General features: G+C 39.9%; 6 protein-coding genes and 1 long non-coding RNA gene across 9 annotated transcripts; 5 read left to right on the forward strand and 2 right to left on the reverse strand.

Annotated features, from left to right (window-relative positions):
* Positions 1–9: 9 nt before the first annotated feature.
* On the reverse strand, positions 10–4,243 carry ywhag2 (3-monooxygenase/tryptophan 5-monooxygenase activation protein, gamma polypeptide 2). The gene is made up of 2 exons (XM_043259238.1): positions 3,998–4,243; positions 10–858 (listed from the first exon to the last, which is right to left on the reverse strand). The coding sequence occupies exons 1-2, from the start codon at positions 4,082–4,084 to the stop codon at positions 202–204; spliced, it is 744 nt and encodes a 247-aa protein (XP_043115173.1). The 5' UTR covers positions 4,085–4,243; the 3' UTR covers positions 10–201.
* A 1,997-nt stretch (positions 4,244–6,240) lies between these two features.
* Positions 6,241–9,050, forward strand: si:ch211-105f12.2 (RIMS-binding protein 2-like). The gene is given in 6 exon segments (XM_043259239.1): positions 6,241–7,079; positions 7,207–7,369; positions 7,484–7,507; positions 7,510–7,586; positions 8,522–8,593; positions 8,678–9,050. Coding segments are annotated over 6 exon segments (609 nt in total). The 5' UTR covers positions 6,241–6,872; the 3' UTR covers positions 8,744–9,050.
* A 138-nt stretch (positions 9,051–9,188) lies between these two features.
* LOC122359087 lies at positions 9,189–10,949 on the reverse strand. Its single transcript, XR_006252683.1, has 2 exons — positions 9,820–10,949; positions 9,189–9,446 (listed from the first exon to the last, which is right to left on the reverse strand). It is a non-coding gene; the product is annotated as an uncharacterized LOC122359087 (long non-coding RNA).
* A 4,134-nt stretch (positions 10,950–15,083) lies between these two features.
* ca4b (carbonic anhydrase IV b) lies at positions 15,084–18,188 on the forward strand. Its single transcript, XM_043259163.1, has 8 exons — positions 15,084–15,342; positions 15,521–15,568; positions 16,100–16,264; positions 16,358–16,503; positions 16,828–16,920; positions 16,999–17,065; positions 17,246–17,409; positions 17,602–18,188. The coding sequence occupies exons 1-8, from the start codon at positions 15,285–15,287 to the stop codon at positions 17,776–17,778; spliced, it is 918 nt and encodes a 305-aa protein (XP_043115098.1). The 5' UTR covers positions 15,084–15,284; the 3' UTR covers positions 17,779–18,188.
* A 620-nt stretch (positions 18,189–18,808) lies between these two features.
* Positions 18,809–24,534, forward strand: LOC122359050 (dehydrogenase/reductase SDR family member 11-like). 2 transcript variants are annotated; one of them, XM_043259166.1, is made up of 8 exons: positions 18,809–18,882; positions 22,050–22,181; positions 22,684–22,893; positions 22,979–23,070; positions 23,164–23,293; positions 23,373–23,465; positions 23,553–23,618; positions 23,736–24,534. In XM_043259166.1, the coding sequence occupies exons 2-8, from the start codon at positions 22,050–22,052 to the stop codon at positions 23,775–23,777; spliced, it is 765 nt and encodes a 254-aa protein (XP_043115101.1). In that variant the 5' UTR covers positions 18,809–18,882; the 3' UTR covers positions 23,778–24,534. The 2 variants fall into 2 exon arrangements, with proteins under 2 accessions (XP_043115101.1, XP_043115102.1); XM_043259167.1 differs by lacking the exon at positions 18,809–18,882 and having other exon boundaries at positions 21,805–22,181.
* On the forward strand, positions 18,879–21,255 carry dhrs11b.1 (dehydrogenase/reductase 11b, tandem duplicate 1). Of its 2 annotated transcripts, XR_006252679.1 has the most exons (8): positions 18,879–19,014; positions 19,102–19,311; positions 20,260–20,354; positions 20,438–20,567; positions 20,660–20,752; positions 20,830–20,895; positions 21,046–21,152; positions 21,186–21,255. XR_006252679.1 is itself a non-coding variant. In XM_043259165.1 (7 exons), exons 1-7 carry the CDS (start codon positions 18,883–18,885, stop codon positions 21,085–21,087), a joined length of 768 nt encoding a protein of 255 aa, XP_043115100.1. In that variant the 5' UTR covers positions 18,879–18,882; the 3' UTR covers positions 21,088–21,179. The 2 variants fall into 2 exon arrangements, 1 of the variants encoding a protein (XP_043115100.1); XM_043259165.1 differs by lacking the exon at positions 21,186–21,255 and having other exon boundaries at positions 21,046–21,179.
* Positions 24,535–24,682: 148 nt separating the features above from the next.
* Positions 24,683–27,317, forward strand: LOC122359051 (dehydrogenase/reductase SDR family member 11-like). Its single transcript, XM_043259168.1, has 7 exons — positions 24,683–24,894; positions 25,516–25,725; positions 25,800–25,894; positions 25,978–26,107; positions 26,222–26,314; positions 26,392–26,457; positions 26,700–27,317. Exons 1-7 carry the CDS (start codon positions 24,763–24,765, stop codon positions 26,739–26,741), a joined length of 768 nt encoding a protein of 255 aa, XP_043115103.1. The 5' UTR covers positions 24,683–24,762; the 3' UTR covers positions 26,742–27,317.
* The last annotated feature ends 624 nt before the right edge of the window (positions 27,318–27,941 follow it).

Genomic DNA, 27,941 nt, shown 5'->3' on the forward strand with positions numbered 1-27,941 from the left:
TTTTGGGAGGCCCATTCAACTATATATATTTCTGTATATATTCAAACTAGGACTTCAGCCCCCCCTTAACCACCCTTGATATTTTTTTCTTTTAACTCGTGGAAAAATAAAGAACTGCTGCTGCAGAGGAAACCATGGCAAAAGCTGCTGCCAAAGTCCACCAGCCATTTTTATGTTTCTAGATCAAGAACTTGTCTACTCTTAATTGTTGCCCTCCCCACCCTCATCATCTTGCTGGTCACTCGTCCACAGTGTCAAGTTGTCTCGGAGGAGCTGCATGATGAGGGTTGAGTCTTTGTAGGAGTCCTCATTGAGGGTGTCGAGCTCGGCGATGGCGTCGTCGAAGGCCGTCTTGGCCAGATGACAGGCCTGCTCCGGAGCGTTCTGGATCTCGTAGTAGAAGACCGAGTAGTTGAGGGCCAATCCCAGCCGGATGGGGTGAGTGGGCTGCATGTGCTCTTTGCTGATCTCGTGAGCCTCGTTGTAGGCCTTCTCGGAGGACTCCACCACGGTGGAGCGCTTCTCGCCTGTGGCCACCTCAGCCAAGTAACGGTAATAGTCTCCCTTCATCTTCAGGTAGAAGACCTTGCTCTCGTGCTGGGTTTCGCTGCAATTCTTGATCAGGAAGTTATCCAACAGATTGAGCACGTCTTGGCAAACAGCCTCCAGCTCCTTCTCAATCTTCTCGCGGTAGGCCCTCACCATCTCGATCTTCTTCTCGTTGCCATCGGCAGAGGTCTTCTGCTCGATGCTGGAGATGACCCTCCAGGATGAGCGCCGAGCGCCTACGACGTTCTTGTAGGCGACGGACAAGAGGTTCCTCTCTTCGTTGGACAAGGCCTCGTTCAACTCGGTTACCTACAAAGGAAGGAAATAGAACGCTGTTTGAGGAAAGAGGTAATAACAAGCTTTTCTTGTTACGTAACTAACTTAGCGATTCTAACGAACGCCCAACAGTTAATTTTTCTGTTGCATAATGATAATATCCACAGAGAGCTTCATCAGCTGGCTGAATGCATTGTGCAGCCATGAGCTCGAGCTATATTCCAAGTGCAGTTTCCATGGCAATCGTCTCATTTTGTACAGTAGTCCAACTCTATCTAGTGAGATGACAGAGCGCTAGCGCTACACAATACACTAGAGGTGAAATCACTTCAGCCGAGAGTGGGGGCAGGGAGAGGATAGGGGGCAGGGGCGGGAGGCGAAATGTTCCCACATACCCTCCAGGGCAGCTGCAGTGTAAGTTAACACGATCGCTGTGCAGCAGTTCATGTGTTACAGTGGCCTTCTCGCTGACCTTTTCTCTTGCCTAACCAGGACGGCTATACTACGTATGTAAAAACGAGTTTGATTCCATATTTTCACAAAACAAGTTTATTTTCATATTTTCAAAGTCATGAATCGCTCAGCTGTCAACTACAGATCTCCTAGTCAAAATGTCAGAACCTCTTTATGGTGCGATTACGTAATATTATTGGTTACTTTACTCTCTTGAAAATTGAGGCGATGCCACATTCCGGCACATTTTGGGCTCCTCAAAGAACGTCTGAGGGTCTTTGTGTGAAGAACAGTTTTTGAATAACAAAGAACTTTTTATACATGTATTGGAAAGCTTCCGTGGATGTTCTTCATGGAACCGTCAAAGCCAATGACAATCTGTATTTCAGTAAGTGTACAAATGTGCAATTGTACACTTTTCGAATGCCACGTGCTTCAGATCAAGGTGTCTGATTTTAGCTATACCGGCCACAAAAGCTAAAATTATTCTCTCAAAGTCCTCAGAATACGAAGAGAATTGAATTCAAAGACAGCTTAGACAGATCAATAAAGATTAGAGTAGGAAACAGGAACAGTGGCTCAGACAGGAAGACAGGACTCATAACGAAACAGAGGCAGGAGGATATGAAAGCGTTTTATTTAAACAAACGTATTGCTATTTACATCCGGGTGCATGGTTTCTGTGCAAGAGTAAATTGGCATGCCTCTCACCGACAGATAGTAACAGATAGGCTAGTCGTGGTGGGTGACGGGTAACCTTGTTATCTAGGTAGCCGTGTTGCAATCGCATGCAAATATTTACATGGAAGAAAGCCTTTCACAAACTTCAAGTAAAAACTAGATGATCTCACTCCAGTGTGAAGTTTGAGGCTCGGCCTATTGCTGCTTGTCTCTTTGACCGGACGCATCAAGATAATGGAAGCCTGTGGGCACTTTCCCATCAGGTCCGTGGCTAAATGGGCTTTTATCTATAGGACTGAAGTAACTTTAGAGTCAAACTGCTTTTAAATCCCCCCCACTGATCCATGAAGCTAAAATTGCCTGTCCGACATACACAACAACCACTGCAAGGACGGGAACCTTACCTTTTCACGGCCATTTGGGATTTAGACCAAAGTAATATGACGGTAAGATAATACAACCGTTTTAGCTAAATTGATCGGGTGGATCTTGTCAGGTTTTTTTTGTATTTTTTTAATCAATGCAGATTTGCACATTTTGGTATTAAATAAAGACTTTATTGTAAAACACTACTAACGAGTGCCAATGCATCGGGTCTAGATTGCAAATTAACAGATTTTGCACCCAGTTATGATTCATGATTTATTGGCAGTCTGAGACTAAAGAGTACTGAGGCAGACACATCTGCATGTCATTTTTAATTAAGTCGGAAACGTATTACCATGGGTAAGAACCATTCAATCACTCCAGAAATAAGAGATGCTAGACGACACCTCTCCAGAAAAAAAGCATGATGTCAACCCTTGACAAAGCAGAAACGGATGGGTCCTCCTCAATCTCCATAAGCCCGTGTAAGACTAGTCTCCTAAATGCCCTCGCTCGGATGGGAATATAGTCAAGATGCTGACGGTGAAGAAGCGTTAGAGATGCAGATGTTCCCCTTCTCCCTCCCTCGAGAAGCCCCAAGGCCTTGAATGAATTCATTACGGTGCCATGCACGCTCACACGCTCATATACTGTTAAAATATTCACAGAAATAACATTCACTACGAATTAACAATGTCCAAGACACACCGCCTTTAATAATATATAAATCCTAGGGTTCGAAACAAGGAGGAATGTTCAATCTGAATTATGAACCTTACTGCAATATGACAAGGATGGAATATTCTAGAAGGAATGCTGCTGCCTCTAACGTTGGTTTGGAGAAAAATATCTTAATAGCTCCCATATGTGGGAAATGAATATGGGAAGGCATAACTAAATTGCGAGGATGCGTGAGAAAAATGGAATGTATATGTGCTGATTATGGAAGATGAATAATGCGTTTATGACAATGCTACACTATGCTTGGGTGATGAACAGCAATGACAAAACGCCCGTTTCCAGTGTGGAATCAAAGGCATGCACTGCGTTACGAGCATGAATATGCAGAACAACACACAAAGCAACGATTTAAAAAAGAATAACGTGCAAAAAATATTTTTTCCCCCCTTTTATTATTATTTTTTACTTGTATTTCATTAACGCCGAAAGCGATGTTGAAACATCTTTATGCATGTGTCATGTGTTGTCTCATTCATTTGATTGTGGTCTCGGGTAAGACATGAGGCACCGCCCAAGATCCAGACAGTCTACACCCGATCCACTGCACTCTCATTAATAAAGCACTGATTTATCAAAAATCATCACCCCAAAAAATTATTACACGACACTGTATTAAAGGCTCCCGTTGCGTGCCATATTTTACTCAACCTATACGATCGTCGATAATTACGTTAGCCTACCGTTTTCCCGTCAAATGGAGCGTACAGTATGCATAAAACGAAAATTATATCATTTTTTTAAAATCATTTATGTATTTTTGCTAGATTTACGTAAATAGATAGATAGATAGATAGATAGATAGATAGATAGATAGATAGATAGATAGATAGATAGATAGATAGATAGATAGATGGAATAGTTTAGCGATTGTTGTTTAAGCTAAACCATCAAACAAATAAAACCCCAAGGGTAAATTGAAAGAATGACTTACCGATTTCATGGCTGCTGCCATATCATCATATCTCTCTGCCTGCTCAGCCAGCCTGGCTTTTTGAACCAGCTGCTCGCGGTCAACCATGTTGGATGGCTACGGTTTGGACGATGCAATTCGTTTTTTGGGGAAGAAACAGTAATATTGTATGAGCTATGCGGCGTAATTCAATGAACGAGAGCCTCTCTGCAGCTGTTCCTCGCTGTCTGCGCTCGTGCCGACGGGCCACCCTCGCCCCTCCTCGCGCGCCCGAGGGCTACGTCAGGGTGCTAAACGTGGGTGCTGCGGCAAGCCGGCGTCACATTTACTCCTTAAAACAAACCAAAATATATAATCCCGAGATATCTCATACAGATGCACCGCACACTCATTTATTTATTAGGGGAATTATCATTCAGTAACGAGATCACGTTAAAAAAAAAAATCGTGCATGTCGGTCTGTGCACCGTGTTTCTGTCACAGTTTATCAAAGATAAAAGGGGAAAATAGAATATATATATATATATATATAGAATAATATCAAAGGGGAAATAGAATTGTACAGTCGTGTGATACGAGAGCATTAAAGGTTCTTCAAAACAGAATCAGAATCAGCTCCATAATAATTTAACTAAATCATAATAATAAAAATGTTAACTATTTACATTAATACAAATGAAACAGTTCACTGTGAATGTTGCAGTTATTGCATAGCGGGGAATATTTACATTTTATAGATGTTTAGTTTTTCAGCTACAAAATGTGTAGTTTATTATCGCTTGATGTTTATTTTAAAAGTCATATAATCAAGCCTTTATGGGACCCTAAGCTAAATTTTATTTGGGGGCCCCTCGGCGTCGCCAATATGACTTATTATCAATATGGTTATTGTCAAAGCTCGTTTATTCACACTAATCTAACACACCCAGGACCAGATTTGTTTCTTGCAGGGTTGATCACATCATATTATTGTCTGACTGGTATGTTTTATGTGATTTTTTTTCTATAGTTAGCTAATTGGGGCATAATGGTATTTGAATATAATAACACTTAAAAGGTAGGCTAATGTTAAGCTGTTATCAACAAGCTTAATGTATTCTTATTATTTATCCCCGGGAAAGTTACTTTTACAAAAACTCGAACCAAGTAAAATGTTAAATTATATCAAATTTCTATTTGCTGGTGTTTTAATGTTCAGACATGAACTTCGCTAAAACAAAAAGATACCCGGAACGATGTGGAAAAATAAAATATGTACAGATTATTTCATTATTTAGTATTGCGCTTTAATACCGACATAATATATCACAAATGTAAAAAAAAAAAAAAAAAAAAATGCAATTTCACGCAGGCTACTTTTGGGGGCCCTCTGGTGGCCTCGGGGCCCTAAGCAACTGCTTGGTTCACTGATACCTTGGGGGCCTATGAAATAAAATGTTAATTCAGTCCTGGGTAGAGATAACTATCAGTGTCTTATCTATCAACCATATATATTACACTATCAGTATAAATATATTAGTTTTTTATTATTTATAAATCGGCTTTAACAAGTAATTTAAAATAAGAAATGTTTGAAGAATAAAAGTTAAAGTGGCTTGCCATATGGGTGCCTCACTCATGATGTAATAGTCCTTATATGGGAGTCAAGAGGCCACATATCAGCAGTGATGTTGATGGCACATCAGAGGTCTTCTAAGAACAAATGCAATATGGGAGAATGAGTCACCCACATTACCATATCTAGCACCCCTCCTGCATGGAGCGGATGATTTTGGGGATGACACAATTATTGGGACATTTAGGATAATGTGTCTCATGTTTTGTCTATGCAAAGAAGGGTTATAGATATCAGACTGATGGAGCAGCCAAGCAATAGGATCTTCGTGAGTCATTTTATAAAACCATTACATTATATATCCCTTTTCTATAGCTATTTAGTAAGCTATTTAAACTACACTCAAGACTATAATGAACTTTTTAATTACAGGAATAAATTACACTCTAATATATTACAGTCCAAAATTGTAATAATGTTTTACAATATTAATGTTTTATTTTTTTCTATAAAAATATGTAAATATAAAATTGCTAATACAATTTTGTGATCACATAAATGCAATAAATAAGGAATATAAAAAGAGCGTTATATATATATATATATATATATATATATATATATATATATATATATATATATATTTTTTTTTTTTTTTTTTTTTTTTTTTTTTTTTTTTTTTTTGAAACCATTGATTGTTAGCCAGTGTTGTGAACACTTCAATAAGTGTCAAAATAGAGGTGTGTGTAGATTATGATAAATACACATAGGAAATTCCAGAATAGAATAGACGCTGCTTTAGTTAAGTCAAATTCTCTCTTAACGTGGAATTGGTTTAATACAATATCTCCTCAACGTTTTATGGTTTCCTCTGACCCATGCAAACCTTTTGTTGACTGCGAGGGATTGTCCCGAAAAGGTGAAAGAGACTTGCAGGGTTACTTCCGTGCCGATAATGTGGTTAACAGCTAGCTCTACTTGGCACAGTTCAGAACGGATGGCTCAGCTAATCGTCAGGACTGTGCGCAGCAGGACCGGGCCAAATCCTCTGGCAGAGGGCTATTCCGGTTCCTCTGTGCTCCAGGTCCCTTTCGCACCGTGATCTGAAATCTGTTCCTTCGCTTTTTGCAGAGTTTCATGGGCTTATCTTTAAAAAAAACTTGATAACCATTCGGGGCGGTTGGGGGTAAAAGCGATCCATTTCCTCCAAGAGGATTAGTCTGAGGCAGATTAGCCCGGCTACCGCTCTTAATGCTAAAGCTATAGTGAGCATATGGGAGTTTGCTAACCACCTGTCTGCCTGCTGAGGGGACGTCAGTCGGACAGAGGAAGAAGGCTGGGATGATTGGACTGGATGTCTATCTGTGTCCAGACGGTCTTAGGGTTGCTACACCAGAAGATATAGAGAACTGGGAAACCGAGAGGGAAATGTTTGATCCGAACGTGCGCCTCTTCGTGGCTCTGTTCTCATACAACCCCGCGCTCATGTCCCCGAACCCTGAAACAATGGAAGAGGAGCTGCCTTTTGAACAAGGACAGATCATTAAAGTAAGAAAGTTCATTATTTTACCTTAACGAACTCTATGAGAAGTACATGAAGCTGTTAAGTGAAAGTGAATGAATTAAATGAAAATGATCCTACACTTAGCTCGTGCTGCGGTGTGCTCTTTCGTAGGTGTACGGAGATAAAGATGCTGACGGCTTCTATAGCGGAGAGACGGGCGGCCGCTTCGGTTTTGTGCCGAGTAACATGGTTTCGGAGATTCCTGTTGAAGACGGAGAGCTCAAAGTTCGTCTGTTCCAGCAGGGTTTTTTAGCAGAGGAGACGCCTTCCATAGGCAAGCATTTACTGTTTTTATTTAATTAGCTGTATATTTAACACGTTATTAAAAATTGCGCCCTCGCATGGATTTAGAGGTTGAGTCGTGACTGTTTTGGGCTTTTAACTTCAGCACCCAGTGAAACTTCTAGTGTGCCGGAGGCGTCAAGGTCCACAGGATGGTGGCCATTTTTGATTATGACCCATGGGAAAGTTCTCCAAACATGGATATTGAGGTGATTTATTTATGTAATAAATACAAATAAAATGCAGAAAATATAAAATGCAGAAAATATATAATATATATATAATATATATATATATATATATATATATATATATATATATATATATATATATATATATATATTTTATAAATAATTATATAATATATTATACAAGTATGGTCACAATTTATTTTAATGTCCAGTTCTCATAATAACAAATCATAAACTATGACTTTTGCCTCAGTTAAAAATTTGCCTCAATACATTTAAAAATATATATAATAAAAATATATAAATAAAAGAAACAAATATATATATATATAAAAATAAAATAACATATATACAATATATTTTCAAACTAATTTGCTGCTTTTTAAGAGTTAGTAAAGTAGTTGATAAATTTAGGTATTGGTAGGATTATGGGTATATTATGTGCTTTATAAGTATTAATAAATTTATAAGTATTGTTAATAATATGCATGCTAATAAACAGCTAGTTAACAGTGAGAATTGGTTCCCCATAGTGTTACCAAAAGTATATATACATTTTAAAATGTTTTACTAAGAAAAATGTTTAAAAAAAGTAAATATTTTAAATGGTATATTATTAATAAAAATCTTAATGCTTTATATTAAAACATGAAATCATATATCACATTGCTTTTGTAATGTTACATACATAATCAATGAAATTCAATTGTAAGACCAAATAGTTTGATAACATTTTCTAAATATGAATAAATATAATAAGTATGTCTATCTATATAATAATATTAATACTATTTAATAAACTTCTTAATTTATTTGTTTTATTTCTTTAATGATGAGAATCTCAACACAAGCTTCACATCGTAGCTATGTATTGATTTAAATCAATTAAAAATCAAATCCTTATACAGTCCTTGAGTTTTAAGCCAGCGTGTTTCGGTTGTTTTCTTCTTTAGGATGAGCTTCCCTTTCGTGCGGGAGACATTATATACGTTTTTGGAGAAATGGACAGTGATGGCTTTTATTACGTAAGTATTATGACTCTGTCTAACCACGCATGCAGGGTGTTTTTAGGTCGTAAGTTAAAGAACGACTCTTTTACATCGATCCAGGGAGATCTACACGGTTACAGAGGTCTTGTGCCATCAAACTTTTTGCAACCTCTGCCTTGGGACTAAAGGAACTGAGCAACCAGAAATCAGGAAGAGGAGAGCGACCCACTTTAATGAATTCAGCTCCAGCCCCGCTGCTTTATACTATATAACGTGTCTTGTTTCCCGTGCATGTCGCATCATGTCTAAAAAGCACTCGACCTTTCCCCTACGTATGCGCTATGCTTAGCATCAGTTGAATACACAAGAGGAAATGAATTTATCATTTACACAAGAGCTTTCGGAAAGCAGCTGGCGCATTATAGCCTTAAAAGACGGCAATTTTTATATTGTTTTTTGTGTCTTAATGTTTTTTGATACCGTGATTTGAGCTGTTTTTGCAAGTCCTTCCTGCGGTGTCAGTGCGACAAACACATTATACGCTTTTTATTGACGCCTCGCGAATTCAGATCTGTTTGATACAAATGAACATAAAGGCGAATGCGCTCGAAAACATCATTGCATCACAGCCTCGAAAAACACCATCATTTATTAACAATTCATAAACAAGTCATTCGGAATCCAGCATCGCTTGGTTTCTCCGCGAGATCGTCCTTCGCAGCAAACAGTACACTCATCCATAAAGTAGGAAACACTACACCGTGTAGAGACCTTTAGTAGTGCTGTCTACTTTATGAGTGACTGCACTGACGTTCCCGCCTCTTCTCTTCACGCGCTTCCTCTTATCTCCATGTGCTCCGAATGTCCGTTTTACAGCTATTTCTTGAACCTAAAATGAAAATGAGATCAAAATGATGCAATTACACGAGTCGGGTCGCGTTTTTACGATCGGGTGTTCAGCTTCGTAGCGAGCACATCGCAAGGAAGTTTAGAATAGCTATTTTTTGCAGGTAAAAATGAAATAATGCACGCTTGAAAACAAGTAAAACAGTGTACTCTACTTCTGCTGCTTTTAAAAACGTATGTGAAATGTATTCAGTGCAAACCAATGGACTCGACTATTAAAGCTTGATTCGGTTTAAAATTGAAATTAGTTAGTTCTAGCAAACGCGATAAATTGCATAAGCTTTCATCAAGCAGTCTTTAACGTTCCACCAAACCAGAAATATAACCTCGATTAAACCCGAAGAGCAAAGACTTACCAGTTCTCTGCCCGCCTGATCCCGGAAACAACAGCGAAAAGAGAAAGAAGTTGTCGCCTTTTAACACTTTTTAGGCCACATGGTGCAAACCACAGGAAGAGGCCCTGCAGTCGCTGTCTTAAAGAAGCGCAAATGCACGCCTATTGGACTACAGCGAGTTTCGCTCGAAGACGGACTCGAATCAATTCCTTTTAAGGGCATTTTAACCGATAAAAGTCAGATCAGAAATGAGAGAAAAGCCCTCGGTCTTCAGCATACATAAAATCACACAAAGAAGTAAAGAGGAAGTCCAGTAAACATGTGATCGGATTGCATCAGGCTTCCACATAGTCTGACGGCATGGCTTTAAAAATATGATACGCCGTGAGTTGGTGTATTGTTTTTTTTTTGTAAAAAAACCAGCGCTGGTCGGTGAGACGCTATCATCGGTGGAAGATGATGCGCTTATTCTTATCAATGGCTTATTAATAAGTTGAAGATTTGAAGCATGTTCTCGTAGAGCTCTTTCCTGAGGGGAAGGGGGGCTGGCTATGGCGTGTTTCATCAGCATGTTACATATACTTTGAGTCCAATATGAGGGTGTGGTATTGAGTCACATAAATGTCATAAAAGAGGAGTTCGAAGCGGTGGCTTGCTAATTGCTCGCTAAGAGGCCGATAAGTAAAACAGTCTTTCGATATATCGCACGCCTGACCTGAAATGAGATTATCAGACACGCTTTCTTTGCCGCCACTTTCCTCCGATGCTTGAATTCAGCATTTTTGCCGGGTACGTGGTTGTTCGACAAACAGGAGGACGCTCTCTCGTTCTCCTGAACGCTACGCGCACGAGATGGACTCGTTGTCTAGACAACCCAAACCTCAAACTCTCGTTTGACACGCACAGAAGGAAGTGGGGGATGTGCGCACACTTCTCTGTGATGTACGGTGATAATGCACCTAGTGTTGTAAAATAGGAAAACATGACATGTAGCTGGGTTATTGTTCAGATGTTAGCGCTGGTGAAGTTTAGAGAGCAATCGTGCATTTTCACTAAAGTAAAGCCAAGTTAAGCGTGTCATGAAACACAGGAGAATTCTGCTTTTCGTGTAGTTTAGTCGTGATCGTCTCACGCTATGTGTTATGTTCAGCTCTGAGAGAGAGAGAGAGCAGGAGCCAGCTTATAGTTAGGGAGCCAGCTTATAGTTAGGAGACCAGAGAGAGAGAGGAGAGAGAGACAGAAGAGAGAGAGACAGAGAGAGAGAGAGAGAGAGAGAGAGAGAGAGAGAGAGAGAGAGAGAGAGAGAGAGAGAGAGAGAGAGAGAGAGAGAGAGAGAGAGAGAGAGAGAGAGAGAGAGAGAGAGAGAGAGAGAGAGAGAGAGAGAGAGAGAGAGAGAGAGAGAGAGAGAGAGAGAGAGAGAGAGAGAGAGAGAGAGAGAGAGAGAGAGAGAGAGAGAGAGAGAGAGAGAGAGAGAGAGAGAGAGAGAGAGAGAGAGAGAGAGAGAGAGAGAGAGAGAGAGAGAGAGAGAGAGAGAGAGAGAGAGAGAGAGAGAGAGAGAGAGAGAGAGAGAGAGAGAGAGAGAGAGAGAGAGAGAGAGAGAGAGAGAGAGAGAGAGAGAGAGAGAGAGAGAGAGAGAGAGAGAGAGAGAGAGAGAGAGAGAGAGAGAGAGAGAGAGAGAGAGAGAGAGAGAGAGAGAGAGAGAGAGAGAGAGAGAGAGAGAGAGAGAGAGACAGACAGAGAGAGAGAGAGAGAGAGAGAGAGAGAGAGAGAGAGAGAGAGAGAGAGAGAGAGACAGAGAGAGAGAGAGAGAGAGAGAGAGAGAGAGAGAGAGAGAGAGAGAGAGAGAGAGAGAGAGAGAGAGAGAGAGAGAGAGAGAGAGAGAGAGAGAGAGAGAGAGAGAGAGAGAGACCAATTGCTGGGGATCAGAAGTGAAATATCCGTGGACTACTGCTAAAAGTTAAAGCTCTATCATGTCAGAACTACACTGAATCAACCCTAAACCTACCTGATAGTGTTAACAAATGCAAAACTGATAAATAGAAACACATTTGTTGATGCAACCGTGTCATGTTTTCTCAAACTTTAGTCACACAGGGTTTGAGCCGGAGCTCCTCGAGTCTCAAGTACACCTTTGTACTCCGTGAGCGCCTTTGAAAACCCACAGTTATGAAGCTGGATGTGTGTGACGCTAACGTTTTCAAATCTCCCAGCATATTAATATTGAAGTCATAGTATGACATGCATCAAGTAATTGTGCAAAAAAAAATGACAGTTTAGTAATCGAAACTGTAACTTTGTGTGAAAAGGAATAAAGTTTTACTGCCTCTAGTGTTCATTTCTTTTGGAAACTGCAGTGATATGTACTTATTTGCACTTATTTCGTGTCTCGCTAAAAATGGCAACAAGATATGTTTATGCTATGAGACCAGATAGCACTATTAAGTAGTTGCTTATTAAAATGCCTGTTTTTAACATTTTGACTGCTTTTTAGTACTTAAAGCACATATTCTGCATTCTATATCTCTAATCCCACCCATTAACTAAACACATATCGTACTAACTATCTTACTAACAATGTATGCATATGGTTTACCTTTATTGTGCTTATTTTTTAGAAAATTAGCTTTTTGAAATATAAAAAAACACTATTAAATTATATAATATTTTATGATTGTGTCTGTAAAATATACACGTAAAAGGTATGCAAACATAGTAAAAAAAATAATGATAGCCCGTGGGCCAAAACTGGCCGATGATGACCTTTGATTTGGCTCTCCATGACATATTGTGCCATAAAAATAAGAGGGAAAATGCTATTGGAGCATATCTCAATTTCTAATTTTAGCGCTTTTGCTTTGAAGTGTAAAGAATATACTAGCGATTTTTTTATTTTAATGAATTTTAATATATTCAAATTTAATGCAACGCTTTGTCCCAGTGTGATATTTGATTTGATAAAGATGAAATCAGTTCATTTGCTGTATGCGACGTTCATATTTCAAAGAGTTGTGTAATAAAAATCAACACATGAGACATGATTGTTCCTGAAAGCTGAGAAAAAGCGTGTGTGATACGCTCGCGTCAGAGCTTATGAAAGCTGAAGGTTGCATCTAAAGGTCAAATCTAGAGGACGTCGTTTGCCTCCCTTTTATCAGACGCACAAATCACTCATTTTGCAATCCACAGAGACCAATGGATCCGTTATCAACTCCACCATGAACTTTATAGTGTTTTACAACTCTGTCCTATAAAATTTATTCTCACTGTTCAAGCAAGAGGGGCTGATGACATGCTTCCTGCTCCTATTTCTGTACAAAACAAGATTAAGACCTGAAATAAATACCATGGTATAGATAGCGTCTTTTAACTGACTGAATGAAAAGATGGGTGTTATCCAGACAGGTTTAGATCAGGGTTAATTCAATTAACGTCTTTGCCTTTAGTTTGTAAGACGAGCTGAATGCCTTCTTTGTTGCAGTCTTTATAAAACTTTATTTAACTTTATTTTGCTTAATCTTTACACCACTGTTTGTTGTATTTTTAGGGTACATGTCTTGGCTAAAAGAGTAACTTACTTTACTTTGCTTTGTGATTGTAAAGAGAGAGAGAGAGAGGAGAGAGAGAGAGAGAGAGAGAGAGAGAGAGAGAGAGAGAGAGAGAGAGAGAGAGAGAGAGAGAGAGAGAGAGAGAGAGAGAGAGAGAGAGAGAGAGAGAGAGAGAGAGAGAGAGAGAGAGAGAGAGAGAGAGAGAGAGAGAGAGAGAGAGAGAGAGAGAGAGAGAGAGAGAGAGAGAGAGAGAGAGAGAGAGAGAGAGAGAGAGAGAGAGAGAGAGAGAGAGAGAGAGAGAGAGAGAGAGAGAGAGAGAGAGAGAGAGAGAGAGAGAGAGAGAGAGAGAGAGAGAGAGAGAGAGAGAGAGAGAGAGAGAGAGAGAGAGAGAGAGAGAGAGAGAGAGAGAGAGAGAGAGAGAGAGAGAGAGAGAGAGAGAGAGAGAGAGAGAGAGAGAGAGAGAGAGAGAGAGAGAGAGAGAGAGAGAGAGAGAGAGAGAGAGAGAGAGAGAGAGAGAGAGAGAGAGAGAGAGAGAGAGAGAGAGAGAGAGAGAGAGAGAGAGAGAGAGAGAGAGAGAGAGAGAGAGAGAGAGAGAGAGAGAGAGAGAGAGAGAGAGAGAGAGAGAGAGAGAGAGAGAGAGAGAGAGAGAGAGAGAGAGAGAGAGAGAGAGAGAGAGAGAGAGAGAGAGAGAGAGAGAGAGAGAGAGAGAGAGAGAGAGAGAGAGAGAGAGAGAGAGAGAGAGAGAGAGAGAGAGAGAGAGAGAGAGAGAGAGAGAGAGAGAGAGAGAGAGAGAGAGAGAGAGAGAGAGAGAGAGAGAGAGAGAGAGAGAGAGAGAGAGAGAGAGAGAGAGAGAGAGAGAGAGAGAGAGAGAGAGAGAGAGAGAGAGAGAGAGAGAGAGAGAGAGAGAGAGAGAGAGAGAGAGAGAGAGAGAGAGAGAGAGAGAGAGAGAGAGAGAGAGAGAGAGAGAGAGAGAGAGAGAGAGAGAGAGAGAGAGAGAGAGAGAGAGAGAGAGAGAGAGAGAGAGAGAGAGAGAGAGAGAGAGAGAGAGAGAGAGAGAGAGAGAGAGAGAGAGAGAGAGAGAGAGAGAGAGAGAGAGAGAGAGAGAGAGAGAGAGAGAGAGAGAGAGAGAGAGAGAGAGAGAGAGAGAGAGAGAGAGAGAGAGAGAGAGAGAGAGAGAGAGAGAGAGAGAGAGAGAGAGAGAGAGAGAGAGAGAGAGAGAGAGAGAGAGAGAGAGAGAGAGAGAGAGAGAGAGAGAGAGAGAGAGAGAGAGAGAGAGAGAGAGAGAGAGAGAGAGAGAGAGAGAGAGAGAGAGAGAGAGAGAGAGAGAGAGAGAGATTTTTTTATGGATTTCATAAATCCAAAACCAAAAACAGGAAATATTTCTGACCCTAAACACGTCTCAGAGTCAGCACTAGATGGCGTAACTATTCAAATCAGAGTAACATGCATTTTATTCACAGAGTATTTAAAAGTTATTTCGTTGCATATACACGTATTAAAACCTTTATTAATACACTCATTATTATTCATACACTCAATGCAACTTCATTATGTTGTCGGTCACTCTAACTTTTGTCGTGTTTACTTGCTGCTCCAAAGGTGGACACCACTTCATCCATGAGTTAGTGATAACTGATAATAACTGATAGATAATACGTGTTATTTAAAAACAAGTGAGAGTTAGTTATGGGCGGAGAGCGTGTTCGTCACCAGGACTAGATTAGAGTAGATTGGACACACTAAACTACTCCCAAGTGACAAGAATACACTTTCTAATAGAAATGAATTTGACGGTCACCAGGATTTGAGCAGTAAAACGTGAAAGGGAGGGTCATCCCGCTGTTATAAAATGCACCTCCAAAGTGTCCTATCATAAAACGCATTCCCCTGTTCCTCGATTCATCATTCGGCTGGATTTTTTTTCCCATCCAAATATCAAAGATGAATTTGCTCTGCTTTTCCGTACTTGCCATTTCATGCAGGCTGGCTTCCAGCGCGGGTAAGTGTGTTTTAAAACCTTCTCTCTCCTGAACGCAGAAAACACACCTTGGACATTGTCTATTTTCGTGCGCATGCCAAGTGTGGTCAATTAAAAGCGATTAGATTTCATTATCGATAGACGACGCGCGTATGAACGAGTTTGCAATAAGTCATAAGTCATCTTGGTTTCCTTTCAGATTGGTGCTATCAGTCTCAAGTATCTTGCGGCAATCAGTCGTGCGCAGGTGAGCGTGTGCCTTGTTCGCTCTTTTATATTCAATTATTGGAAAATAAATACGGTATTTTTCCTTTGTTGTGGTGGCATTCACTTGCTTTCGAAACAAACAAACAAAAAAAAACAATTTATTGAGCAGCAAATCAGCGTTTTTGAGTGATTTCTGAAGGATCACGTGACACTGAAGATGCTAAAATGAAGCTTTGAATCCCAGGAATAAACGCCGTTTTAAATAGAAAACAGTTTTAATAAAATCGCACGGTATTTTAGTTTTTACTATGCTTTTGATTTTAAAAAATGAGCAATAGAGGCTTCTTTGAAACGCTGTAAAAAAGAGACTAGTTTCAACTGCCTAAAAAAATGTGTTTAATCAACTTGAAATTTTTAAGTTAGTTAGTTAAATTTTTAAGTTAGTATTTTTTAGTTGACTAAACTAAAGAGGGGTGACAAGTTATTTCAAGTTGAAGCAACTATTTTTTTTTTTTGCATTAAAGACAAAAATAATATAAACTTCAGTGCATGATTTATATTAACTTTACAGGACCAGATGACTGGGCATCGGTAGCAGCAACCTGTGGAAATACAAAACAGTCACCTATTAACATCGTAACCAAGAAAACTGTCTTTGACAGTCACCTAACCCCAGTGCAGTTTACGGACTACCAATCTATAATCGATACTGTCATTACAAACAATGGACACACGGGTAATACACCCATAACTGTAACCTACATTTAAATGCTGAATATCCTGTGTATCCATTGCACTTTATAACCCATTTTGGCCATATGTTCTGTAGTGCAAGTCAACCTGCCAAACAGAGCAGCAATTGGTGGAGCCAATTTAGGAGCCAATTACAAAGCTCAGCAGCTTCACCTTCACTGGGGCAAGAACGCTGGACCTGGATCTGAACATACTATAGATGGAGAGAAATACCCTATGGAGGTAACGGGCTGTGAGACATCCATCTTGTTTTTAACGCAGGGACATGCGCGGCTATTCATAACGTAATTTTTCTGTACAAATATAGTCCGTTTGTGCCGCTTGATATTGCAAAGTGCCTTGTTGAAATGTATTGTATAAAAGCATTCATAAATACTCTGGTTTATAGCGCAAACGGTTACCACTTAGCGCGGAAGCGTTAGCGGAAGTCGCGCAAATCCACACAGAAAGTATTTTTTCCGCATTACTAAATAAAGCGGACAGACGGGTTTTATCCCCGCACTTATCTGTGATAAACAACTAAGCAAGCGTTTGTGTCTTTAACAGCTTCACATTGTGCACGTGAATGAAAAATACGGCTCCGTGGAACAGGCCGTCGACGACCCTTCAGGGGTGGCCGTACTAGGATTTTTTTATGAGGTAAAACCAAAATTTTCTAAACGTTTGTTACTCGCCGACAGCAAAACGGCGTTTTATCACATGCGTCTTATCTTACAGGAGTCACAAAGCGCCAATAAAAAATATGACGGCATCATAAATTCCCTGAAAAATATTACACATCCTGGTAAGGCTGTTTTATGTGCATTCGGGGTTTAATAAATACGTTTAATTTATAGCTTTTTGTTTGATATACAGCAGCGCTCGGAACTTGTTTGATAACGCGTTGTTATTCGGACAGGCTAAACTTAGGACAAAGAACGGGAACTTCGTGACAACTCGTAAAACATCTCTTTTTTTTTTTTAGGCACCAATGTAACGCTGTCGGGCGTGTCGTTGGACATGCTCATTCTGCCCCACGACGAACTGGACAGGTACTTCCGCTACCAGGGGTCCCTCACCACGCCAGGCTGCTCCGAAGCTGTGGTCTGGACGATATTTGAGAAAACGATACCGCTCAGCAGGGAACAGGTGATTTGTTGCGTGCACAAACAGGCGACACTTTAAAGATGCAATATGAAAGATTGACAGCTAGAGCTTGGGCCCTGAAAAAACAAAGGCGTTCTGTCCCGGAACCCACTTTTTGGGGGTACAGTTTGGCTTTAGAAGAAACGCACATACATCATGTGACTAAAAGAAAACCGTTCTGCCTTTGTCTCGCAGCTTGCTGCCTTTTCAGAGCTGATGTTTTCTGACGGGACTGCCATGGTGAACACCTTCCGGCCCGTTCAGCTGCGGAACGGGCGCGAGGTGTTTTATTCCAGGAGCTACGTTTTTTGCGCTAGCGCTGCCTTATTGGTCAGCTCTGTTTTTACATCCCTTTATGTTCTTGCCGTCTAATTCACGGTTGTCTGTTTGAGGTTATTTGTCGTTCACCGATAAATCATGGGAAATCTGACTTTGTTGCCGTTTAGACACGCGCGGCTTCGAAACGTTCTTCTTGAATTTCGAAATCTAATGACATTTTAATTCTGAAACATCATAGTTTTGAGCGCGATTGAACTGTGACTGAATTAACATTTGTAAAATTCATATACTTAGCGTGCAAAAAACTGCACGGTATTCCCTGTTACAAGTCAGTATAAATTAAGGACATTGTATAACATATACAGAATATTGAGGACATTATATGATATTATGAGACAATACTTGGTGATATATATATATATATATAATTCTAATTACTGTATTCTTGTTTGTTCTGCATTGGTAAATGTTCAATCCAAATTTATATAACAATAAAAAAGAAATTTGACAAACAAACAAATGGTCATACAATGAATAATGAATAACCAACCCTGCCAGTTTTTACAGGCTGAACACTTTTTTTACTGTTTATTGCACCTGTTACAGGCGTGTTCTCATTGGCTGAATCTCAGAAGAGGGATTATTCATTGACGTTACAAGGTGTTTTTTTTATGTGTGTTAAAATATCTGGCAACCCAAATGAGAACGAGATGGAGAGAAGGAAATGAATTTTTAATTCAAATAATAAAAAGCGTATTTTTTGAGAGGGTGACAACATCATAAAGATTTCGACAAGCATAACCGATGGGCAGAATCTGATTTTGCTGAGTTCAACGTGTTCCTAGGTCAACATCTTTGTTGACCCTGTATCAACATTGCGATCAGCCAATCAGATCTGAAGAACCAGTTTGGGTTTAGAATCAGTGTTTTAGCCATCACTCTTGGGTAAGGTTAGGTTTAAGTGCAGATATATGGTCAAAACTACAATTTTGTATTAAAATGTTCCCAAATATGTAGACCTAGGAACGAGTCAAACTCGGTTAAAGCACGACCTGCTGCGCGGGGATGTGTTTGGACAAAGCGAGCAGGTTTAAAGCAGCTCTGGGGTGGAAATGTTTGCCGGACCTGGCAACCCTGCTCAATCTGACCAAACAGTCAGCTGTCCATCATTTGATCTTCGCGAGAGCAACAAGTAACATGGATCGCTGGAAAGGCAGGGTTGCTCTGGTCACCGGGGCTTCGGTGGGAATCGGGGCAGCTATCGCAAAGTCTCTTGCCCGGCACGGCATGAAGGTGGTCGGCTGTGCCAGGAACGTGGAGCAAATCGAGGTAAAGCGCTGTTAGCATAGGCTTTATAGCGTACACCTGCGAGAAGCGAGTGTTTTGCGACTCCAAGTGTGTTCTTCTGTCTCGCAGAAACTGTCTTCTGAATGCGTGAGCAGCGGCTTCAGCGGCAATCTGATCCCGTACAAATGCGATCTGTCCGTAGAGGACGACGTGTTATCCATGTTCTCCTGGATCAAAGTTCATCATCAAGGAGTCGATGTGTGCATCAACAATGCTGGATTGGCTCTCCCGGAGCCTCTGCTGAGCGGAAAAATCAGCGGCTGGAAGACCATGATAGACGTAAGTGACTGACTGCAGCGACTTCTTTTTAAAATGTAGCAACGGGGGCGTTCGATCCCTGTTTGGTGAAGCTTCGGAACTTTTAGGAATCGCGTTCGTTTCGAACTAATGGAACGCGCGTCAAAATAACGCGTTTTAGTAAGGAACGCGCTCAAATGTTTAACGGGTGTCTTTGTGAACCCGTGAATGAGGTCGCCCCGGTCATATAACAAAACAAGCACTGTTTATGGCTTATACAGACTCTTATTTAATGGTATTTGATCATTTGTTAATATGCATTTGTTAAAAAAAATAAAATAAAATTGCGATGGGGTTGTAAAAGTTGTTTCTTGCCTATTTTGACCAGCAGGCGTCGCCAAGCTTGTGGCGTTTTCAGCGCTTCGAAACAGTGAATCGATTCTCGTTTGCTTGATAAATTGATTCACTGTTTCGAAGCTTCGACAGAGATTCGTTTTCTCTCATCAACCGAGTCACTTTAAGTCCTCGCTCTGTGACATCTAGACGGTGCTGGAATATAACGTGCATTGATAAAACCTTTAAAAAAATACCTATTCACTTCATCAGTAAACAACTCCCTGCAGAAAAAAAACAGTAGAAAATGTAATGGATTTATTGGTTATGATGGAAATTGTATTGGTTTTAATGTAAGGTATAATGGTGTCTATTTGGATCCTATTGGAAAAGTGTCCAAAGCAGACTACAAAAATTTTGTAGTGGTTTTATTGGAAAAAGTTAATGGTTCGTAATGGTATTTTAAGGGAAACCATTAGAATGTCTGTGATGGTTTTTGTTGTTGTTGTTTTTAGCAAGACTTTGTTTACTCCAACGCTCCATCATTTTTTATTCACGGCTAGTTCACTCATTGGTTTTGAAAGAAATGAATCTCGAGTTCAAACCGTTTGAAACTGAACCAGTTTATTAAATACAGAGTTTTTGGGGTTTTTTTAGGTGAACGTCATTGCCCTGTCAGTGTGCACCCGTGAGGCCTACCAGTCCATGAAAGAAAGAAACATCGACGATGGTCATATCATTAATATCAACAGGTACAGGACTGTTTTATCAGACTTTTTGCTCGTATTCAGATTCCAGCATTTAAAAGAACATTTCATACATTTGTGTGTTTAAGCATGAGTGGACACCGGGTCGTCAACAGTGCTGATTCACACTTCTACACTGCCAGCAAATACGCGGTGACCGCTCTCACTGAAGGTCTTCGTCAAGAGTTACGAGAGGCCAAAACCCACATACGTGCCACAGTAAGAGCGGGAGGGTCTCGATCTGCTTGAACACTTTATGTAAAATGATAATTGCACGTCCAAAGACACTAAGTGTGCTTTTTCTTGAACAGTGTATTTCTCCTGGCTTAGTGGAGACTGAATTTGCCTACCGGCTCTATAATGAAAACCCAGAAAAGGCTTCTGCTGCTTATAAGAGTATAAAGGTACAGACGAATTCTGATTCCTAACTATGCAGTATGTTGAAGGTCATCATTTACGTGTTTAAATATTATATTTTCAGTGCCTGCAAGCGGAAGACATCGCAAACGCGGTGGTGTATGTCCTGAGCGCTCCTCCTCACGTTCAGGTAAGCATCAGCCATCACCGGAGACAACAATATTTGCTGACGTTAAACTGACAGGCAGGTTAAAAAGAGTTTAGGCAGTGTCTGGTAGGTAGTTGTTTGCTTAAAGATTTCATGATTTGATGCTTAATGGTTTTCCTTTCCTATTTCTAGATTGGTGACATTCAGATGAGGCCTGTAGAGCAGCTGGCGTAAACTGAACAGAGAAACGGGATGAATGAAGCGTCTCTGACATTTTTAGCATCTTATAGCACACTTATATATATATATATATATATATATATATATATATATATATATATATATATATATATAGAGCACAAAACACTGCCCTGTCATTTGATTTATTACAAATAAATAATAATTATTATGAAAATTATTATAAAAATAAGCAGCAATGGAATCAGTGTAATTTATTTTGCTTGGCGTCAAAATGACTGAATGAATGAACATAGATAAGAAAATATTTTGAGGAAAGTTAAGGAAATTTATACATTATACTGCTTTCTCGACAATGCGATTTTGACCTGTGATGTTTTAAAAGGAGGAAATCCATTCTTCTGTTCTCTTCAAGTCAAGGAGAAACAAAAATGGTCACAGCACAAACATGGCTGAGCAAACAAATGAATTTGCAACTGGTTTGATTTAAAATAAATAAATTAATTCTGTGACGACTTGTGGGTGAATTTCTTTCTTTGCAGCATGAACGCAACTGCCTCTAAATATTTTTTTTACATAAAAGCTGAATACAGATAGCATTAAAGTGTCAGGAAAATTTGATAATTTTCCATATTCTGCGTTGAATATTTTAAATTTTCACGGGAATTTCGAATAGTGTTTTAGGAACGTCACGCGACGCTTCCAAACGAAATAGACCGCGGAAGTGCTGTCCGCAGAAGACAGCGCTGCAGGTTAAGCACGGTTTACTGAACTTTACCGGCACGCTGGAAAATGCGTAAGTAAAACTTAACAGCAAACTATGTGAGAAACGGCAACCATTTCTTGTGAAGGCAAACCGGCAAAAATCTTGGAGGAACGGGCAGGATTCAAGCGCGCTGCTCGGAAGAATCGGAAGTGCATCGCTATTGGCTAGATGAGTGTAAAGATCACCGCAACCTGCCCGCAGATGATCTGGGAGAGTTTCGTGAACTTGTAACATGGATCGCTGGAAAGGCAGGGTTGCTCTGGTCACCGGGGCTTCGGTGGGAATCGGGGCAGCTATCGCAAAGTCTCTTGTCCGGCACGGCATGAAGGTGGTCGGCTGTGCCAGGAACGTGGAGCAAATCCAGGTAAATTACAGTATGCTAAAGGATGCTTTACTTGACTGTACCTTGTGAAATGCACCATACTAATTAGCCAGTTTTGCTCTATTGTCGTTCTATTTACGTTTGACAACACCAGTTCAATGCTCATATATATATATATATATATATATATATATATATATATATATATATATATATATATATATATATGGACAAAATGCAGCGTGCACTAAAATGCACTAATCATTAATTTTTATTTTTGAATCATTTTCACACCGTTCAATGAGATCTCTGTTCGATATTAATAGTGCAATCTTAAAGTTTGAAATGCTTTTCAGTCTAATTTTTTCATGTCACCGAAAACAAAGGACAAAGTTCTATATATTGGTGTAATAATTAACTTATTTATATAAACGTAGCGCTGTCTGTTTTATACCTGCTGTTATATGCTGTAATGCTGCCAATTCATTTGGAGCTTTGCACCCTTCATGAAATGCAAATCTAAGAGTGTTCTTTCCATTTACAGACATTGGCAGCAGAATGCGTGAGCAGCGGCTTCAGCGGCACTCTGATCCCGTATAAATGCGATCTGTCCGTAGAGGACGACGTGTTATCCATGTTCTCCTGGATCAAAGTTCATCATCAGGGCATTGACGTGTGCGTTAATAATGCCGGATTGGCTCTCCCGGAGCCTCTGTTGGGCGGAAAAACAAGTGCCTGGAGAACTATGATAGATGTACGTGACTCACAGTATAAATATGCATTTCTGTTCTAAAAAACAATGCAGCTGGAGATTGTGAAAGTCGTCTTCAAATTTTTAGGTGAACGTCATTGCCTTGTCGGTGTGCGCCCGCGAAGCTTACCAGTCCATGAAAGAAAACACTCACGACGGTCACATCATTAATATTAACGGGTACTGCAATGTTTATTTTCAGACATATTTGTGTTGCTACCTGTGCCGCGCACCGAGCAATTCAACATCTTTTAACATTTGACTGTGTTTTAGTATGTGTGGACATCGTGTCCTCCGCAATGCTGATTTACACTTCTACACTGCCAGCAAATACGCGGTGACCGCTCTCACTGAGGGTCTTCGTCAAGAGTTACGAGAGGCCAAAAGCCACATACGTGCCACAGTAAGAGCGGGAGGATCAATAAGTAACGCGATTATTCAAAATATAACTGGTTGGCACTAAGAATGCTCTTTTATTGCAGTCTATATCTCCTGGTTTAGTGGAAACGGAGCTATCCTACCGGCTCTTTAGTCAAAACCCAGAAAAGGCTGCTGCTGCTTATAAAAGCATGAAGGTACAGACAAATCCGGTTTCTCGATTACAGAGCGTGCTGTAGAAACCTCGTTTATACCTTTGTAAAATTTCTAAATGATATTTTCAGTGCCTGCAAGCGGAGGACATCGCAAACGCGGTGGTGTATGTCCTGAGCGCTCCTCCTCACGTTCAGGTAAGCATCATCCATCACCGGAGAAACTTTTGTGGCGTTAATGTTTGGCCCGGCTTTCTAACCATTAACTTTTTTTTTTTTAGACATAGAAAGCTAACTTTCCTCTGCTCTCTGTAGGTTGGCGACGTTCAGATGAGGCCTGTGGAGCAGCTGACGTGAACCGCGCGGAGAGACGGAGCGAAACATCTCTGACGTCTTTAAAGACGATTGTCGTAAAAAAGTTAGATTTGTCAAATGGATTTTGAAATGCATTTTGTGAAAACACTAAACACTTCCGTTTCATCGCGATGATTATTATTATTATTTTTTTTTACTGCGATGCCTGAAATCATTTAATGTAGGCTACTGGTGTTAGACACAATGCTTGAGGTTTGTGTTTAAAAAGTGCCGACTATATCATAGAGAGCTGATACATGTCCATATTTTAATGTTAAAGATATGGATAGAGGGATTTCCTCACCCTCAAATTGCTCCAAACCTGTATGTATTTCTTTTGGAAGAATGTTGGTAACCAAACAGTTGCCACTGACCGTGCAAGAACAAAAAAAAGCTAACACTTTATTTCCATAGTCTACTCTACACAGTGTCACAACAACAACAGGCTAGCAAACACATGTTGACTAGCGGTCATTAGAGTACTGGTAGACCCTCTGCTTAATATCTTCTAACACTTTATTTTAATGGCTTCGCAACATACTATGAGAAACTTTGCAAGCATATGTTAACTTACACACTAACCTAAACCTAACTATCTAGTTAGTAAACATTAGATGCAAATGAATGAGGATTAGCTGACGTCCAGTTACAAAGTTACTTCTAGTTAGAATGTCTGAGGTGGACTGCCGAGATAAAGTGTAACAACAAATAAATTTGTCACTTCAAATAAAATTCACTGCAAGAATGTCTAAACACGCAAGAAGTTTCCTGGTTAATTTAACGTGTTTCCTTATGTTTATTGATAACGCAAAAGGGTGTGAGAGAGAGAGAGAATCAGGTGCTCTGTTGCTGCTCAAGTACAATAGGAAGTGCATTGCAATTGGTTGGTTTATCAGGGAGTGTTCCTTTACATAGAGGATTGCAGTGCCAGTGAGGATCACCGCAACCTGCCCGCAGATGATCTGGGAGAGTTTCGTGAACTTGTAACATGGATCGCTGGAAAGGCAGGGTTGCTCTGGTCACCGGGGCTTCGGTGGGAATCGGGGCAGCTATCGCAAAGACTCTTGTCCGGCACGGCATGAAGGTGGTCGGCTGTGCCAGGAACGTGGAGCAAATCCAGGTAAAATTATATGTAGTCGTGTGAGGAAATCGCAGGTGATTTATGCAGCTCGCACAAAACGCGATCGGATAGACAGCCTGGTCCACAGATTGTGCTGGTCGCTGTTGATTCAGTATTACTACTTATCGCTTTGATATTATACGAAGCATGTATGTTCCTTTGGACAAAAGGGCACGTTCGCTTACGTGAGTTTTCGAGATGCTGCCCGATCTCGTGAATGTGCGTACGCCAAGTAAAAACTGATATTTGTGGCATAGAAAAATGCGGGGTGGACGCGTATACTATACACGTCAACAAACTTCGTATCTTATGCACTGGAAAACGTCATATGGTCCACTTTTTTTGGTTAAAAGCCTTCTTTAGTGACAAAAAGGACTTAATATTCTACAGCGTTGTTGACCCTATTGACTTTATTGTATGGAGGAACAAACTTTGGAAGTCAAATGGTCCAGCAGCTGTTTGGTTACATTTTTCAGAACATGCTCGATAAGGACAATGCAGTGCGTATTGTATGAAATTATGATACAACTTACAGCAGTAACTTTTTTTATGTATCCCTCTACCAGTGTTTTTGAGCTTTGTACATTTCATGAAATCTCAAAGTACTCTTTCCTTTGACAGAAACTGTCTTCTGAATGCGTGAGCAGCGGCTTCAGCGGCAATCTGATCCCGTATAAATGCGATCTGTCCGTAGAGGACGACATGTTATCCATGTTCTCCTGGATCAAAGTTCATCATCAGGGCATTGACGTGTGCGTTAATAATGCTGGTTTGAATTTCCGAGAGCCTCTACTGAGCGGCAAAACAAGTGGCTGGAGAACTATAATGGATGTATGTAACTCAAATGAGCAGTTTTCTTTATCTAACACAAAGAATCGGTCATGACCACATCCCCGCATTTTTAGGTGAACGTCATTGCCCTGTCAGTGTGCACCCGTGAGGCCTACCAGTCCATGAAAGAAAGAAACATCGACGATGGTCATATCATCAATATCAACAGGTAGGGTTGTATTTCATAGCACTTTTCTTCTGTGTACTCGTTTTCCAGTCTGTCTTCAGACACAAATCACACATATGTTTTAGTGTTTGTGGACACCGGGTCGTCAACAGTGCTGATGCACACTTCTACACTGCCAGCAAATACGCGGTGACCGCTCTCACTGAAGGTCTTCGTCAAGAGTTACGAGAGGCCAAGACCCACATACGTGCCACAGTAAGAGCGGGAGGATCACCATGTGCTCCTGTTAAACACTTTATTTCTGCAATGTGATTACTGTGCGTCCTATTGCAATGGTTATTGGTACTAAGTGTGCTTTTTCTTGAACAGTCTATTTCTCCCGGCTTAGTGGAGACTGAATTTGTCTACCGGCTCTATAATGAAAACCCGGAAATGGTTGTTGCCACCTACAAAAGCATAAAGGTACAGACGAATGCTGATTCCTAGCTATGCAATACGTTGAAGGTCATCATTTACGTGTTTAAATATTATATTTACAGTCCCTGCAAGCGGAAGACATCGCAAACGCGGTGGTGTATGTCCTGAGCGCTCCTCCTCACGTTCAGGTAAGCATCAGCCATCACCGGAGAAAGTTTTGTGGCGTTAACGTTTGGTGTCACTTAATCTGTGTTTTGATTGCGAGATGAATGTGATGTTTTGGTAAAAAGAATTTGTCATATTATAATAATTGCTGCTCTTTGTCGGTTTATGTTGATGTAGAATCAATTCGGGGAGGAGTGGAAAAACCGGTAGAACTGGTGAATGGCTGATTTGTTTAATATAATAGTTTTTTCTTCTTTTTGCGCAGATTGGTGACATTGATATCACGCCAGTGGAGCATGAGCTGTAACAGGATCAAGATGAAGCTCGTCAAGTATCCGGAGATGGCGTGACAGGGGTGAATTACAGAAGTACAGAAATTAATCTATAAAATTATTGGTCGAATTACTAGCACGTTTACATATAATGGCACATTCACTGTACTGTGTTTATTCTAAAAGTTGCTAGACAGCCAAAATTAGGAGTTTTGGAAAAAGTTCTATATACTCTTGGTGCTGTTTTGCTTAATTGTGAAACAAAATCAGTTTTGCAAAATTACTGTGATTTTTGTTTTTCTTGACGCCATATTGATAAACACTCACAAAGAATCAGTGCTGACTTTAGCTCTGATTTTGCAGCTCCACAATAATGGTTTACATTGCACAAATGGCTTTAATTTTATGACTAAGTAAGTTATTGACTCCTGAAGACCTAAACTACAGTACAGTGCAGCGTTTCATGACATGCCTTTATGATTCTTTTGTGTTATTTTGGAGCTTGTCAGCTTCAATTCTTATTCACTTAATCATAGGAAGAGCAAGGATATTCTTCAAACATTTAACTTTGTTTCATGAAAATCAAATAAAAGAAAATCATGTGCAATTAAGCTGAAATGTTTGAAAACTTTCTTTTTAAAAGTGATATGTTACAACATTGCGTTATTTCCTAAAAAGTAACTAATTGTTACTTTTTATGGAAAGTAATGCATCGCGTTACTTTTGCGTTACTTTTTAAATATGAGCAGGGCTTGATTGTTTGTTTTTAATATTAGAATTTTTACTTCTACACTAGAATAGAGCAGAAGGAGGTCTAATACTCAATATTTAGCAATTAAAATAAACAATGAAGCACAATTTTTAGTTTATCTAAAGTCATTTTTGAATATTGGTATGGTTGAACTGAATCATTAAAGGTCAGCAGCAAAGACATTGTTAAATGCGATTAGATACATTTGTGTTACCGTATTTAATTATTGCAGGCTTTCGTTATTTTCACCATTTTAATTTCGTGAGTACTAAATCAGTTTTTCTGCCAGTGAGATTAATTAAAACACACTTACATTTAGTCCAGCATTCAAATACAGCCCCTCTGACCTATTGATTTCTCCCAACAGGAGACTTGACAGTCAATAAATGGTAAAAAAAATATTTTTTGAAAAAGTAAATCCGATATTTTCTTGTACATTAAAAATTAATGCGTTAATTTACTAGTTACTTGAAAAAGGTAATCT

Source organism: Puntigrus tetrazona, chromosome 15 (genome assembly GCF_018831695.1).
Source record: "Puntigrus tetrazona isolate hp1 chromosome 15, ASM1883169v1, whole genome shotgun sequence".
In the NCBI taxonomy this organism is placed as follows: Eukaryota; Metazoa; Chordata; class Actinopteri; order Cypriniformes; family Cyprinidae; genus Puntigrus; species Puntigrus tetrazona.

Coding starts and splice junctions, on each gene's coding strand:
- ywhag2 (XM_043259238.1), bottom strand. CDS start 4,084: ATGGTTGACCGCGAGCAGCTGGTTCAAAAAGCCAGGCTGGCTGAGCAG. Junction 859..3,997: donor TGGCAGCAGCCATGAAATCG/GTAAGTCATTCT, acceptor CTTCCTTTGTAG/GTAACCGAGTTGAACGAGGC.
- ca4b (XM_043259163.1), top strand. CDS start 15,285: ATGAATTTGCTCTGCTTTTCCGTACTTGCCATTTCATGCAGGCTGGCT. Junction 16,265..16,357: donor TACAAACAATGGACACACGG/GTAATACACCCA, acceptor TATGTTCTGTAG/TGCAAGTCAACCTGCCAAAC. Junction 17,410..17,601: donor TACCGCTCAGCAGGGAACAG/GTGATTTGTTGC, acceptor TTTGTCTCGCAG/CTTGCTGCCTTTTCAGAGCT.
- dhrs11b.1 (XM_043259165.1), top strand. CDS start 18,883: ATGGATCGCTGGAAAGGCAGGGTTGCTCTGGTCACCGGGGCTTCGGTG. Junction 19,015..19,101: donor GGAACGTGGAGCAAATCGAG/GTAAAGCGCTGT, acceptor TCTGTCTCGCAG/AAACTGTCTTCTGAATGCGT. Junction 20,355..20,437: donor CATATCATTAATATCAACAG/GTACAGGACTGT, acceptor TGTGTGTTTAAG/CATGAGTGGACACCGGGTCG.
- LOC122359050 (XM_043259166.1), top strand. CDS start 22,050: ATGGATCGCTGGAAAGGCAGGGTTGCTCTGGTCACCGGGGCTTCGGTG. Junction 22,894..22,978: donor CCTGGAGAACTATGATAGAT/GTACGTGACTCA, acceptor TCAAATTTTTAG/GTGAACGTCATTGCCTTGTC. Junction 23,294..23,372: donor AAAGCCACATACGTGCCACA/GTAAGAGCGGGA, acceptor CTTTTATTGCAG/TCTATATCTCCTGGTTTAGT.
- LOC122359051 (XM_043259168.1), top strand. CDS start 24,763: ATGGATCGCTGGAAAGGCAGGGTTGCTCTGGTCACCGGGGCTTCGGTG. Junction 26,315..26,391: donor CCACCTACAAAAGCATAAAG/GTACAGACGAAT, acceptor TTATATTTACAG/TCCCTGCAAGCGGAAGACAT. Junction 26,458..26,699: donor GCGCTCCTCCTCACGTTCAG/GTAAGCATCAGC, acceptor CTTTTTGCGCAG/ATTGGTGACATTGATATCAC.